This window comes from Brachycentrus maculatus, unplaced genomic scaffold, assembly GCF_059751285.1.
Source record: "Brachycentrus maculatus isolate JH-2025_06_01 unplaced genomic scaffold, ASM5975128v1 h1tg000188l, whole genome shotgun sequence".
Taxonomy (NCBI): domain Eukaryota; kingdom Metazoa; phylum Arthropoda; class Insecta; order Trichoptera; family Brachycentridae; genus Brachycentrus; species Brachycentrus maculatus.
In genome coordinates, this window is record NW_028280939.1 from 1,311,005 (window position 1) to 1,327,948 (window position 16,944).

Here is a 16,944-nt window from a genome sequence, read left to right on the forward strand (position 1 = left end):
ACAGACTCAAAATGTTGTACACACTTACGTACTTCAGCCTCTTTCTTGTGTCCAGTACTGAACAAAGGCCTCCCTTTTGGACTTTCACAGTTATCTGTTGGACGCGACTCTCTTCCAGTGCAGGCCCGCCACATTTTTAATGTCATCGGACCATCTTGTCTGGGGCCTACCCACGCTTCTGCGTCCTGTTCTAGGCCTCCAGTCTTTTTCATCTATCTGTCCTTAGACATACATGCCGCATGACCTGCCCAGTTCCACTTTTGGTCTGCGATTCTTTGAGCCACATCCGTTACCTTGGTCTTTTTCCTTATTCAAACATTCATTTTTCGGTCCCTAATATGTTTAGCATCCTTCTCTTCACTGTTCTTTATTTTACCCAGAGTTATATACGATTCGTGATACGTATCGTGACAGTTCCATGAAATATTTTGCGCAAAACGGTTATAAAACAATTTATTTTTGCTTTATTTGTATAAAGTAATGATAATAACAATTCATGATAATTTAAATAGTGGCATTTTTGTAAAATACCACCTCAAAGGCTTAATACGAAAAAACTGGTACTTTTTGATAGTTCACTTAACTATGGCTCACCCTATAGATCTCACAGCTTAAAGGATTTTAAAAATAAACTCTTTTGCCTTATCTTGATAGGAATACTAAACAACATACTAAACAGATTGTATTCTTTATTATGGTTGAATCGTTGATTCTTTCCGGATTTGCGAATTAGTATTTTTGTGCACTTTACCGGAAAGTGGCGGTGAGGCGGCAGAGGAGGCGCTGCTTGAGGAAGAAGGTCCCGGGTTCTCTATCCTGGCTGTGCTGGTGCTGCCTCCAGAACTGCTGGCTTGATTTGAGCAGGTACTAGCGCTGGACCCTAAAAATATTCATGAAAAATTATGCACAGCGTAATTCTAAAAATGAAACATAGATTAACACATTTCGGACGGGTGTTTTTTATGCCTGTGGACCGCTGGCAGCGGGATTTGATAATTATGTACTTATAGTTTTGACCTTAACATAGAGATTTGTACATAATATTTAAGAAAAAAACATTAAATAATTCCATCTTTTCTGACTTTGATATAAAGCCGGCACAGAAGGTAAAAATACCTTTCCCGCCTTTAAGCATTAATCTGCCGAACGGGTAGAAATACCCTTCTCATCTTAAGTATGTAAAAAAAAAAGATTTTACGATTAAACGAAAAAACTTTTTAAAATAATGATTTAGTTTATTGGACCTTGAAGCTCATTTTTTAAATTAATTGTTATTCGGCATATGGAAAAGGGACATAGTATATTCTTCTTTTTCTGACTCAATCTATGTTAATTTTGTTTAATATTTAAAAATAAAAATTTAAATATTGAACAAAATTTCATAGAGTGAGAATATAACATATCGTAGTCATACAGGAGAAAAAGACCAAGTGCATTTTTTACAAAAACGTGATCACTGACTTTTTGATATCTTACTAGCTTAATATTGCCCTGAAAAAATCTCAAAGGATTTTAAACTTGTAAGCATAATATATTGACTTGTTAAAAATGACAAACTGCATTGATGTTTATTTTCTTGCCAAGCAAAAGTGACTTAAATGGCCCTCCTGAACATTTTACGTTTTGTTAGTTGGTCACTTTCTCCTGTACGAATACGATATGATAACTTTATCATAAAATTTCATCTTGTTAGGTAGGTGAATGCCATCAATTAATAAAGAGAAAATAAATATTATTATTAAATAGTAATAATGTACTTGCTTCCTATATCATTTGAGGGATAATCTCTTTCGTAATAGCTGAAGTGCTTTAATAAATTCCGAGTGACACCTAAATATGATACATACTTGAACAGCGAGGGGGAAATGAAGAATGTGTACAATAAATTATTATGGAGTGGATTAAAATAATCCATTAACAGAAATGAATATCTACAATTTTTATTCATTTGGATGTTTCAACATTCACTAACATTATTTTTTGACATCTCATCAAAGATGAAGAAGAATATGGAAGTCTGGGCAGATACGGGGCTGACGACCGTCATAGGCTGGTTTGAGTGATCACTTTACACACGTGTAACACTCACCAATTCCACCCATTATTGACAACCACACAACTCAAATTCTTGGAAATTCTATATATATATATATATATATGAACCCATTTTGAAACAGTGTCCTTGAATCACTAGAACTTCATTAGAGACATCTATTGGTGAGATGAAAAGAAACATTATCATATGAACATTATTTTTTTAATGATTTGATTAGCATATTCACACAAATTATATTTAAATAATTTTAACTCAGTATCGCAATTTGAAAAATATATAATCCTTAAAAAAATATTTCTAAAATAATTTTTAAAAATAAGTTCATTTTTATTCCATGCTAAACTTTGCCATTCATCAAAATGGGTTTGTGAGTTTTGTTTGAGAAAAAAGCTACTGATAATTTTAACATGAGCATAGAAAGGTGCATAGTAACATCTATATGTCCTTTTTTTGTTTATTATCTAGCACATCCTATGATTTTTTTGAAAATATTATATGAAAGTGGCAAAGGGTACGTAAAATAAGATGTAGTCCATTATTATGTATACAAGGAAGCATTTATTATGGAAATAAATATGAAAATATATTAATATTAATATATTCACTAACTAAAATTATTATTTAAAAACAAAATAAATAATCATACTCCTTAATACTAATGTTTACAAAGACTAAGTGATATGGCATTCTATTCTCTCAACCTACCCCTGCGGAAAGCGGCACGATGGTTAGTTTGTCAGTTAGTTGTTATTATTATAGTGTGCATAGCACATAAAATGTTTAGAGGTCAACTATGTATTTGGGTATTGAAGACCACAATTATAGTACTATGAATAAAATTTTTGGTGTAAATATATAATATAATAATAAAACCTTTATCCGCACCCCAATGGTGCATAGGGCACTGCTTCATATAAACGCAGTGTTATCTCGATAGAGTTTTACACATGAAGGAAAGGTGATCAGTCCTCCGCTTCAGGTACCAGTCCAGGGTAATATTGAATAAATATTATAGTGAAAAAATCACTTATATTTATTTGACCCCCCCTGGGAATCGAACCCGGGACCTCCAGAACGGTAGCCGAGCGTGCTGACCATTACACTACGGAGGCGGACAAAAATATATAATAAGGTTATGGAAATGTTTTACTACAATACGTGTAATAAATGGAATAACATGTATTGCACAATATACAATCCACAAGTGAACAGGTTAATTAATTACAAACAAAGAAATAAAACTCTTATCAATAAAACTAGGACTTTGTGAGCAAATTAGTTCGATTGGGGATCGCTGCCCTTGCATCACCCTCTGTTATTGTGTTCTAAATATAATAAATACTGAATAAATAAAGGAAATCAAACAACACATCCATTCTATTTTTATAACACCATAATCAAAATGGGAGCATAATAGATAGATTTTGAGTATACCATACATAAGTGGAATCTCTGACATTCTCCATTGCATTCTATGGAGTGGAAACATGGGGGAAAAATGCATGTGAAATGTGGTACTGAAAGCAATGTAGCGAGAGTAATTAAAAAACTCTTTGACATATCGCTCACTCCTTTCAACAACGTCATATATCAAAAAACTTGATTTTTCAGGAGATCGTTTTTAAAGTTTTAGATTACAATAAAATGTATTAAAAATAAATATGAAGCCACGTATTGAACTTTTTACTGTGCAACATATCTTTTTAGGTAAAACCTGATGGTTTTTTCTGTATTTGAAAAATATTTAGTTTATTAAAAAAAAAATTAAGCAATACCTTTTCTTCATAATGCAAAAACAACACTTTCTGCCCTGTAGCGGGTAAATATTAAGTTTAAAAAATGCCGCTTTTGCTGGGATATAGTACATTTTCTGGGCATTCTGAAAACATACACAACTGAAAATTGTCAATTTTTGATATATGACGTTGTTGAAAGGAGTGAGCGATATAGAAAAAGCATTCATTGCTAATTTGCGCATATGCATGGAAAGGACAATGAGTCTTGAGAAGCTGGTAGTAACAGAGATATTACTTTGAAAAATCATTCCCATAATCAGATATCATTCAAAGATATTTGTCAGATTCACTCTTGCAAAAAATAAAAGAAATATAAGTATAATGTAAATGTTCTACTTTTATACGTATATCAATTTCCAACCGCTCACGAGTTTATTTGACTAATTTTACTGCTTTCAATGTCCCTATTATTTCCTGTGCAATATCTCATCTTAACGTACATTCTCAAATTTGATTAATGATAAACGTGGTTAGTAAGTTTAATTTTAAAAAGTATGGCTCATATATTTCAAAAGTATATAATAACAATTATACTACCGAAAAATAATATTTTTATCCGCCTCCGTGGTACAGTGGTTAGAGCATTAAAACCACCAAGTATGATTCCAGAATTAATAGCCAGGTAATGTCGGGTTGTGGTCCCGTGGCTAGTGTCGCGGACTCTCAAGTCAGAGTTTATCGGTTCAAACCCACTCTACCACAATTTGATACCCATTTCTAATAATGAGCCGCTTAGGCTCACAGAAATAGTATGAAATTGAAATATTTGTGTAAATAATAAAAACAAAAATATTTCTTTTTATTTAAAAAAAAATATAAAAAATTGACATTTGCATATGCAATGTAAAAGTGATCACCTTAGATTCAAGTAATTTATGATCGAAGTAACACCAAATTATTTAAATTAAGTAGCGTATGTGTTATCGAGTGCAGATAGTGGAAATATAGATATCAATTTGATGTATTCCATGGACCGATGTGGTCAGCAACTGAAATGTGTTCCAAAGAGTGAGAGTGGATAGACAGTTGCTGACTGATATCAAGGTCCGGAAGGTGTCCTATCTGGGGCATGTAGAAGGAAAGAACTACGAGCCGTTGCACTTAATTATAAAAGGCAAAATAGAAGGTCGATGAGGTGTGGGCAGAAGACAGATCTCCTGGCACCGGAATATACGAGATTGGACGGGGATCGCTGTTTCGAGCTGCCCAAGATAAGGATAATTACTCTTAAATGATAGTCCACGTCGGGGGGGCCTGACATGACAAGCACAGAAGAAGAATTTGATGTAGTGTCCTGGGCAGCATTTTTTATGTTCCTTATGGGCAGTATTGCAAAAAAGGAAGTGCATTCAAATGTTTCCCATTTTGTGCAGAACCATTTTAATGGTATGTAAGTCAGATACGACGCAGTATTGATAAAAAAAATGGCGAGGTTAATCTTGTAATTATTCATGAATATTGCACACAATCAGGATGTGGAATGTGGACTGGATAAAGGGGAATCTCAGTACAATTATTATTATTATTACCGGGAATCATTTCCTTTTAAAATTATTTTATGTGATAGCAGGATGTCCCAAGCATTATAAATATCACACTTTTCAGAGTGCGAGACATATATTTTCCGTGAAAAATTGAGAAACAAATAATAATATTAAAATAACAAATAATATTAAATGTAAAATATGAGAGACAGGTCAGAAGATGCACTGAAGAAGATGTAAAATTATATTTAAAATGTTTTTGACAAAAACTTTCAAAATAAAAAACATTGTCTCTGAAAAACATTGTAATTTAATATTTCACTAGACAGGCGCCATGGTGCAGTCTGGTAAACACCTCCGATACTAGGATTATGGGTTTGATTACCAACAAAAGTAATTAAAAAACTGTATTTTGACTAAATTTACCAAAAAAAGAAACATTAGGCTGAAGGTATTTGATACCATGGTAAAAACAATGCATAGTAGGATCAAAATAAATATAAATGATTTTTTACTCTAATATTTACCCTGGATTGGTACCTAAAGCGTAGGGCTGATTACCTTTCCTAACAATCAAGATAACATTACTTACTTTACTTTAAAAATTAGAAGAAGAAATATCAAAATAACCCTAACTGTTTATCATATCATTCCATCCCTTTGTATGATCCCCTCAACTCTTTCATTATCTTAGTCTTTCATTTCATTATTAATTTATGGTTGATTAATTTCTGAATCATTTATACTGTAAAGACAGGTCAAAAGCTCTTTGAATGCTCAGATGTATATATTCTCATCTTAAAGATTTGGATATCAATAAAATCTTAAGTGTTATAGCGCTAAGAGTCGACTTTTTAATCCTACTCAAAATTGCAGAGGGATGAGTTTTCAACTACGATGTCAGATTGTTTTTAGCGGTTGACCTTAAAAGTTGGCTCAGTGTATGTGATTAATGCAATTCAATTCATTAATTGTTTAGACAAATTAACAAATTAAAATATTAAAAAAAAAAAAAAAATTTAAAATGTTTTTGATAAAAAAATTGACATTGCATCCCTTACAATGTTCATGTGTAGTAATAAGAATGTGAAGGGAAAATCACAAAAAGGGCTTATTTGAAACGTATTTGTGGATGATTTATTTTCTTTATATTTTTTTTAAATAATAAATGGTTATTGATATTACGATAATGTTATATTTGTGTAGCATGACATGTCCTCTATAAATATCACAAAGAAATACAATATTCCGTTAACCCCCTGTGTGATTTGCCAGAATACAATTCGGGTGGGTATTTTGGTGACAGTGATTTGTTCAAATCCAGTTCCAGCACATCGTACACGAAACTTTTTATAGAAATTTGCCCAAATCCAGCTCGGGTCATTCCCCCAACAGTCTAGAGAACGCATCACGCGCGTTGAGTGGCACGTGTCGTAATTTTCACTTTACTGACAATTTGACGTACAATGCCAACACTCATCCAAATCCCAAACATAAAAGTGAAAAAAAAGGGTGCCTTTTTTTGACCCACTTTTTTCCAAGAGGTTGACCACAGAAGTGGTTAATATACACAAGAAATTTTCATTATTTTGTGTATACGTCAAAAAAATAGTCCTCAGTGTAAATACAACATTTTTTCCATAGTATGAGTAAAATTGTTCAGCACAAACGGTTAAATAATAAATAAAAACAATCTAGCATTTGCAAATAAATATTTAGAGATGAAATATTGACAAAATAAAGTATTTGTTTACATTTAATTTTTTTATGCAGGAAACTATTGTTAATTTAATCTAATTTTATTTTAAAACACCCTTTAGATTTTTAGTAAATTTATTTGCATAGTATTCAACGAAACAAACACAGATCTATGTACAAGTATATACATATGCTGACTTTCCGGCTACATATATATAATCTACTCACTCAACTATGGCTAAAGTCTTTTAATCAGTCAAACGGTACACACCTAAATTCAGGACCTGTTTTTAATAAAGCCAATTTGAGTGCCAATTATTCTCTTAGGGTGGATTGTATGGTGACAGTGTAGGATTTGTGAATGATTTAGTATGATATTAATGGTTTTATAATCATAAATGATTATTACCTTATGAAATCAATCGGATCGAGAGCGTTTTACGTGATAATTCATTAATTTGGTGTAAGTATGATACATTGTTAACATTTAATATCAAGTATTATTTTTTTAAATCATTTCATTATTATATTATTAATTTTAAAAAAATATAAGCAGGTAAAATTGAGATACTTCAATATTTATTATTTATTTTGAAAAATTTACAAAACCTTGTTTAAATTTCAACAAAGTTAAAAACAACAACAAAAAAAACACCATGTTAAGAACTAAGATTGCTTTATTATCGATGCACATACCTACAATCTCTCTTACTACTTTAAAATATTCTTCATAACCTCCGTGCATCAAAATACCTTGTTGAGAACTTCCCATACATCAAACGACATAAAATTGTTTGTAGAGAACTTTCCATTACTCTCCCAGTGTATGCTTTAAATATTATATATGCTTCATCTATTTGCAAATAAAACAATAATAGAAAATTTAATTAAAAAAAAAAAAATCTAGCAATCTTTTATTATATTTTATATTTTTCAGATAATTATCAGTGCTAAAGATGAACCGCTGGATGACAGGTCTGCCAACTTTGGGAGTTCCGACTCCGGGAGCTAACGAGAGCAGCAGTATGGACATAGTCACAACAACTCTGACTTCACTGATAACCCAACATGTTAATGAGACAAAGGTTATGAAGGCCCAACTTGTGGCATACGATGTGCTCATCCCATTCTTGGGGGTCCTAATCATCGTCACCAATGCTGCCGTAGTGATATCCAGTGGCTTGCTGCTCAAAAAGGGTAACCATACTTTTTTTTAAAGATATACAGTAAAACTCCAATTATCCGAATCAATAGGGACCGGAGCCCATTTGAATAATTGGATTTATTCTGAAAAAAAGGATCTATTTTAATCGTTGGGTAATATATCCAAAATAAAACAAGGTTTGTTGGATTGAATTCTACAATTATTTATGTATATGTTAATACATGACCCGTTTCATCTTCTTAGGACTTTAGCAAACACTACTCCATATTAACATATACATAAATACGTCACGTATTAACACGTAATAAATGCATCACGTATTAACATATACATACATAAATAAATGTAGAATTCAATCCAACAAACATTGTTCTATTTTGGATATATTACCTAACAATTCAATATGGAATTCTACCAACTGTCTGCAGTTACAATAAATAAATCTATTTTAATCAATTACTGTAAAATGTAGTTACAAGTGGTGTACATTAATTAGTACAGGATGTGCGTACCGTACTATAAATGAAAGTCATTGCTTGCTAAACATCTTGGTCAAAGTAAGCTGTTTGACTGTCATCATCTGCTTTCGGACAGCCAATCCGTGAACAAACGAACAGTGACAGGTGGCTTTGTGGTGGGAAAGACAATACTGCGCATAGATAGAATCATTATTTTACGAACCACAATACATTTCCGTCTTCATTTTTTTACTGAAATTCTGAAACAAGTTCGAATACTCAGAGATCGGATAGTTTATGTTCTACTGTACTCAGTAATAAGATTATTGCGATGACTTTAGGACATACAATGACTGGCTAGTAACATTTAGCACAAAATAAAGTAAAATGCATTTTTATACAAAATTTAAACTAACTAACTAACTAACTAACCATCACGCCGCTTCCCCGCAGGGGTAGGCAGAGAGAATAGAGCGCCACACCACTCTGTCCTTGCAAACATTCTTCGCCTCTTCCACGTTCATGCATCTCCTCATACATACCCGCCGATTGTTACGACTCCTAACCTGACCACTTTCAAGTATTTGGCATACCTGATCGTGCCATGTTTTTCTCGGTCTTCCTCTGCTTCTTTTCCCGCTAACATTCGCCTCATAAATTTGTTTTACCGTTCTTTCCTCACTCATTCGTTCTACATGTCCAAACCATCTCAACACACCTTTCTTAATTTTATCGATAATGCTTATCTCAGCTTTGCATTCCTTCCTTATTTCACTATTCGCACATCTATCATACATCGTTTTGTTACACATTCTTATGAGAGATCGCATTTCGACTGCATTTAGTCTACTTTCATCCTTCTTTTGCCACCTCCATATTTCACTTCCTTACTTTAGAGTTGGAACCAGAACTCCGTTGTGCACTGCCAGTTTAGCTTCCGCTGATAGGTTTTTATTTGCTATAACTGATTTCAGTGCACCATTCACTTTGTTCCCAGCATTCACTCTCCTTTCTATGTCTTTATCAATCTTTCCATCCCTAGAAAACATACTACCCAAATACACGAAATCATCTACCTGTTCCAAAATACAAAATTTACATGTAATTTATTTCAGAAATACAAACACTAGGAAAATTAAAAGTTAAATATCAATATTTATCATTAAATAACTGACTATTCACTCAACCTATAATACTAAAAACCCTTATACTCACGTATGAAATTCCTCAACCACTTATCTATTTTATTTAAATATGTAATTTTCAGGAGCGTAATTATGTTTTGATTGTTTACCACATGCATGAGTTTTCCAGGAATTCCCGTGATTCATATCAATGCATAGCCACCAGAAATGATAACAATATCCAAACTTTGATTACAATAACCAGATTATTTATTTAAAAAAAGTATGTAGGGTTTTAGAACCGACTGATCATAATTATAAGCGATCGAAAACATTATTCCAGATGTCAACTAGCAAATTTCACTATACGGACAGATTTTTTTCCTTGAGGAAATTGTAAATGTAAAAACTAGTACTGCTAGTTTTAAACTCTTTAACTAGGAAAGTGTGTTCACGCATTTCTCATTTCTGATCAAAAACACATTTACACATAATTATAATTATTTTACAAGCCAAGGCCGAGTGTCAATATTTGAACATACAAAGACAACTCTTGTCTTTATTACGACATACTAAGACATGACAGGAAGAGACCCTTGGGATGATTATGACATACCAAAACATGATCATTTTTGGTTAAGAATTTGCTACATGCCAGGCACTGCCATATTTATACCAATGGGCAGACGAAAGGTTAAATTAGATACTTTTATACATATATATAACGTGGTAATATTTTTATTTGTAAATTGGGTGTAAATAATATGTAAAGTGGGTGTATAATAATAAAATAAACAATGTGCTGCTTTGTAATTAAAGTTTATAATTAAAGTTTATTCTTAATTTATCTTTATAATATTTTTCCATCTATCTGATTCTGACAGTTCAGAATATTATATTTTTTCTATCTGATGTCTTTTGTTTTATTCAGCGCGACGCATGCGACATCTGGTGGTAGAACTGTTTTATGTAGGTACTATTTGTAAGTACTTAATAAAATGTATAGGTAGGTACCTAGGTATTTTATTACATATATACGTATATACATATAATGGCGTTGCATATAAAATATATTGCTTTTACCAATGTCAAGTTAATTAAATAATATTACTTAATTATAAAATATGATAAACTTATTATTAAAATATAAATTAATTCCGTTCAATTTTTAAAAAAAATAACTAAAAGTTTGTAGATAATTGGGTTCCTGCTCGCCAGGATGAGATGGATATCTGTAGGGAGGGGAATAAGCGGGGCCAGAGTTTGAAAAAATGTTGACATTTGGTCATTTATTGGGCAAACAAAGAATATATGGTTAAAGTCATCCTCTTCAAAACGACACTCGCAAATGGGGGAGTCAAAGACACCAATCTTCGCAAGGTGCTCTCTCGTACAGCTATGTCCCATCTTCATTATAAATGGTGGAAATTAGATACTTAAAATAATACAATTTCCCAATGATTAATTTTCTATTTTCTTCTAATATTTGACATGGCATTATTTTTCCCAATCTAGCTGTGGTATAAGAGAGTATTATAACGACTTTCTTTGGATAGTGCATCCAGAACTGCACCATCCAAAGTTATTAATCAATTACATGAAAGCAAGGTGATCAGTAGAATATATTTGATGGGATACAGATGACTTTTATTTTTTCAGGTCAGCAACCGAGGTGTACATACTTACTGTTAGGAAATGTTGCAATGGCCGACCTAGTAACAGGAGTTGCAGTCATATTAGGACAATCATATCCAAAGACCAATCGAACTCATAATATATGTGCCTTGCAACTGGGTGAGTAAAAAGTGTTTCTTCTCCTCACCTGTAGCAATATTTACATGCCACGTTTATAAACTAAGGATTACGATCTAGCATAGTTTTAAATAAATCGCGGGTGAAACTTATGGGATTTTTCTAGAATATTGTAGCTCTCGAAAATAGAAGTGTCTAGATAAATAAATCAAAGTGGTCTTACACAAGTAATTATTATTTTTTTATATTTAAATCATTATGTTACATTATTGTCAAATTAATCAATAATTATAAGTTGTTTCTAGATCATGGTTCCATAAAAATCTTATCAATCCGAATGTTTTAAATTTTAAGAGTTTTCAGCTATCCAAAACGGAGGACATACAATTATTTATTTTTAGAATGTCCCTTACAACTTTATTTCATATGCAGATCCATTAAATCCCGCACTGATCCTTTATTTTTTCAGTAACCCATATCACTGGATTGCATCCCTAAATTAAATGTTAAAGTACCCTTGGTAGCAACGCCATAATAAAATTATTCATTGCTTTTGAAAACCACAATGAGACATTTATTAAAAAGCCATAATATTGATGAGCAATTTAAATACTATGATAGTCTGAACATGAAACAGATTGAAATATTGTAAAAATGAGTTGTTTTATGATTTTTACTGCATAAAATGCAACAAAAAATCATATTTCAATTACTTATAAATAAAATTATCAAATAATATACTATTTTTTGACATCTCATCAAAGATGAAGAAGAGTATGGAAATCTGGGCATTTACGGGGCTGATGACCGTCATAGGCTGGTTTAAGTGATCACTTTACACACGTGATAGATGTCTCTAGTGAAGTTCTAGTGATTCAAGAACAAGGTTTCTAAATTGGTTCATATATATACAACTTCCAAGAATTTGAGTAGTGTGGTTGTCAATAATGGGTAGAATTGGTGAATGTTACACGTGTTAAATCACTTAAACCAGCCTATGACGGTCATCAGCCCCGTAAATGCCCAGACTTCCATATTCTTCTTCATCTTTGATGAGATGTCAAAAAATAATATGAAAATAACTCCTGTAATTGGAGTATTTGGACACACTCAAAATGTTGTAAATAATATACTCGTACGTGATATAATACAATATTTATATGTAGTCATATTGATGTTTAAGGAATGATTGTGTCAAGCACGCTGGCTTCAATTTATAGCGTTCTTCTGATTGCTGTGGATAGATACCTGTATATTTTATACGGACTCAAATATCGGCGTTGGGTTTACCCAAAAAGGGCTCGATGCATGATCGCCGCCACCTGGATCTTAGGTAAGAGTGCGAGAACATTATTTTTTATAAAAATATTTCATTTGTGTAACAAATATGTACTGGAACATGATATTATGGTAAAAATCTTTAAAATATATTAATTGATCAAAACCTGACCACATTTTTTTGAACTGTAAACATTCTCTGAGAATTTTGCAAACTTTATTTCACTTATTATACACATATCGCTCAATCCTTTCAAGAACGTCATAAATCAAAATACTTGATTTTTCAAGAGAACGTTTTTGAAGTTTAAAAATATCATACAATGTATTAAAAATAAATATCAAGCCACTTACTGAACTTTTTACTGTGCAACAGATCTTTTTAGGTAAAACCTGACGTTTTTTTCTCCATTTGAAAAATATTTAGTATATTTTAAAAAATAATTAAACAATACCCTTTCTTCAAAATGCAAAAACAACACTTTCTGCCCTGTAGCGGGTGAATATTATGTTAAAAATATGCCTCTTTTGCTGGGATATAGTACATTTTCTGAGCGTTCCGAAAACATGCACAACTGAAAATTTACAATTTTTTATTTATGACGTTCTTGAAAGGAGTGAGCGATATGTACATATTAAGGAATGTTTAAAAAAATATATTGATGACTAATTACCAATTGACTTTGATTTTACTTCCAAATTGGAGTGCATCACAAAGCGTGCAATAATTTCAAAGTCAATTGTTAACGAATTTAGATAAAGTTAACAAATTGGTTAGAAAACAGATTTCTATTATACCAATGACGTTTTAAAACATGTAAGTGGTTGATTGATATTATGCATCAGAATGCGTTGTACAGTTAGCCTGATTATTGTTGATATACGTGTTTCAAAACACTGTATAAACAATAAGCAACATTTGAATAAAATTAATTACTATTTGAGTATTCTGCTCCTAGAAATTAAGTTTTAGTTCCAAAACACTGAATCATATTTTTATCCAAGATACTTACAAAGCAGACACACTGTGTAGTAATTGTGTGATTATTGTTGACTTACATATTTCAAAACACTGTTTAAACAATAAGCAACATTTGAGTAAAATTAATAACTATTTGAGTATCCTGCTGCTAGAAATTAACTTTTGGTTCCAAAACACTGAATCATATTTTTATCCAAGATAGTTACAAAGCAGACACACTGTGTAGTAATTGTGTGATTTTAATTGACTTACATATTTCAAAACACTGTTTAAACAATAAGCAACATTTGAGTAAAATTAATAACTATTTGAGTATCCTGCTCCTAGAAATTAACTTTTGGTTCCAAAACACTGAATCATATTTTTATCCAAGATAGTTACAAAGCAGACACACTGTGTAGTAATTGTGTGATTTTAATTGACTTACATATTTCAAAACACTGTTTAAACAATAAGCAACATTTGAGTAAAATTAATAACTATTTGAGTATCCTGCTCCTAGAAATTAACTTTTGGTTCCAAAACACTGAATCATATTTTTATCCAAGATAGTTACAAAGCAGACACACTGTGTAGTAATTGTGTGATTTTAATTGACTTACATATTTCAAAACACTGTTTAAACAATAAGCAACATTTGAGTAAAATTAATAACTATTTGAGTATCCTGCTCCTAGAAATTAAGTTTTGGTTCCAAAACACTGAATCATATTTTTATCCATGATAGTTACAAAGCAGACGCACAGATGTGTGTATCAGCTGTGATCAAGTTATTTCAATTAACGCATGTATACTTTATTTGTAGGACTCGTGATTGGATTTCTTCCTTTGATGGGTTGGGCTGGTGATACAGATAATGGGAGAATATGTTGGTTTATCGTGATAGCTCCTAAAAACTTAGTTGTATTCACTACAGTAGTGGGAGTAATTCCAGTGGCGGTTGTCATGACTCTATACTCGATTATCCTTTATAATGCGATAAAAAAAGTTATCCAACTGAATAAGATAGGAAAAGACGAAGGCACAGGAGAGGGAGACAATTCGTTAAGAATGTTCAGAGGAAAATCACAGACAACACAGATACACACATTGAAAACAGTATCAGAGAAAAGTGAAGAAACTAGTGGGATAGAAAGAGAATCTAACAAATTAGGGGAATCCACTAATAAAAACAACGGTACAAGAATAGGAAAAATAATGAATCATTTGAAAATCAAAAAAAATAATCAACGAGACACGGAAGAAAATGAACAAGAAGATAAAAACCCGTCAGCTCCTTCAAAATGGAAAGCTATAAAAGTAGTTTTTTTAACAACGGGTAGTTTTGTGTGTACCTGGCTGCCATATTTTATAGCTTGCAGTATTTACGTATTCTGCGATGCCCAAACAACCCCGGGGAGATGTCAGCGTTTGAAGTTTGCCATTGCCAGTCCATTGGCTATTCTTGGCTTCATCAATAGTCTTCTGAACCCAATGATATACGCCTGGTGGCACAACGGCTTTAGAGAGTCTATGAAGAAACTGTGTTGTAGAAAAAGGAAAGCCCACAATATAACCGTCCCTAGCTCATCATGTGAAACTCGGGGAGCGTCTTCACAAACATCAAAAAACTCTAATAAAGATAGTGATAAATGAAAACCGATTAATGACAAACATCGGTGTTTTTTCTTGAATAGACCATTTACTAAGCCAAAAATTTATGTACATATATTTTAATGTATATGAATAGCATAATTTACCTAAAAGACGTCATTTAAACACGTTTTAAGCTTACGAGGTGAATATGATGGTTACAATAGACCATTTAACTAAAACAAAAATTTATTAACATATATTTAAATGGATACAAATACCATTATTTACCTAAATAAGGTCATTTAAATACATTTTAAGATAGTAAGGTGAAACTGTTGATTGCAATAGACCATATAGCTAAGCTAAAAATTAACTAACATATCTTAATGGAATTAAATACCATTACTTACATAAAGAAGATCATTTAAATACATTTAAGCTAGTAAGGTGAAACTGACATTTTTTTCTTTTTCAAATAATTATATTTTTTGTGAATTTTTATAAACAATATCTAAATAAACCTTAAATATTGATTTCTTTAAAAGCGCAATCTCAAAGATTTTTAACTATGTAGATTCATAAAAAAAACAACTGATATTTACTAAGAGGTATTTTATAAATGATAGATATCATCAAATAAAACTTTAACAATAAATGTAAGCAAATAAAATTCTTAAAAGAAACAACTGATATTTACTACAGGTATTTTGTAATGACTACATTAAGTAAACCATAAAAAAATAACATTTAGGTTTATTTATGTCTAGTGATCAAAATACAGGTTTAGGCATGTGCGAACAAGAATGGAGAATAAGGATATTCCAAAATAACCTTTTTGTGATGATAAGAATAATAATAATTTACATTGTCACAAACAGGAAGCAACGTGCTGAGAGAAGAACTTGAGTAACTATACAATATGTTTCTCAAACTGCAAATTTTTACTAAAATAATACATACTTAAATGTTTTATAATTTATATTTGAAGCACTAACTTTGTGATTTTCCATTTTATAATTAAAATATAACATTGTTTTAAAATCACTATAAATATTTTGTTATAACTTAATTACAATGTCCAGTGGTTTTGAAGCTACCGCTTCTTTATCAAGACTGATTAATACTAAAACAGTATCTACTTAACAAAGTTCAAAATATTTTGACGGTTAGGGATGTTTTAATCAAACAATCTGAATACCTAGGAGTGGACCCGTTCCACTACCGAGATCTCCAAAATGAAAAAAAAAGGGTCAAGTAATGAAAACTATGGCTGTATCGGAATGCGTACTAACTGATAATTAGAAAAACTAACTTACAAGAACCGATAGTAATGTGAAAAATTACAAGTCTTGCGTCCACTCTGTAATGACATGTGGAATTGAAACAAGGGCGTACAGACTGAGGAATACAGGGAAATACAGAAACGTGTGCAGTATAAAAAGCAAAAGACATAGTCAGACAGGGGAGTAATAGAATAAGAAGCTGGTATTCACACATGGAAAGGTAGGGGATAAGTGACTCACAAAATCTGTGATCAAACCCTCTCAAAAAGACCCACCCACCTTGCCAGCCAACC

The 16,944-nt window shown here is 31.8% G+C and overlaps 2 protein-coding genes across 5 annotated transcripts in view; one reads left to right on the plus strand and one right to left on the minus strand.

The window, feature by feature from the left end:
• Bili (FERM domain-containing protein 8 Bili) overlaps nucleotides 1–16,944 on the minus strand; it is a 40,279-nt gene that overhangs the window by 11,419 nt on the left and 11,916 nt on the right. For both annotated transcript variants that reach the window (XM_088262747.1, XM_088262746.1), the window contains exon 3: nucleotides 752–880. In XM_088262747.1, coding sequence (XP_088118873.1) covers nucleotides 752–880 — 129 coding nt within the window. The remainder of the gene's footprint in view (nucleotides 1–751; nucleotides 881–16,944) is intronic.
• LOC148307845 (glucose-dependent insulinotropic receptor-like) lies at nucleotides 701–16,051 on the plus strand. 3 transcript variants are annotated; one of them, XM_088262749.1, is made up of 5 exons: nucleotides 701–864; nucleotides 7,972–8,231; nucleotides 11,441–11,575; nucleotides 12,717–12,866; nucleotides 14,599–16,051. In XM_088262749.1, exons 2-5 carry the CDS (start codon nucleotides 7,991–7,993, stop codon nucleotides 15,426–15,428), a joined length of 1,356 nt encoding a protein of 451 aa, XP_088118875.1. In that variant the 5' UTR covers nucleotides 701–864; nucleotides 7,972–7,990; the 3' UTR covers nucleotides 15,429–16,051. The 3 variants fall into 3 exon arrangements, with proteins under 3 accessions (XP_088118875.1, XP_088118874.1, XP_088118876.1); XM_088262748.1 differs by lacking the exon at nucleotides 701–864 and adding an exon at nucleotides 7,261–7,497; XM_088262750.1 differs by lacking the exons at nucleotides 701–864; nucleotides 11,441–11,575 and adding an exon at nucleotides 7,275–7,497.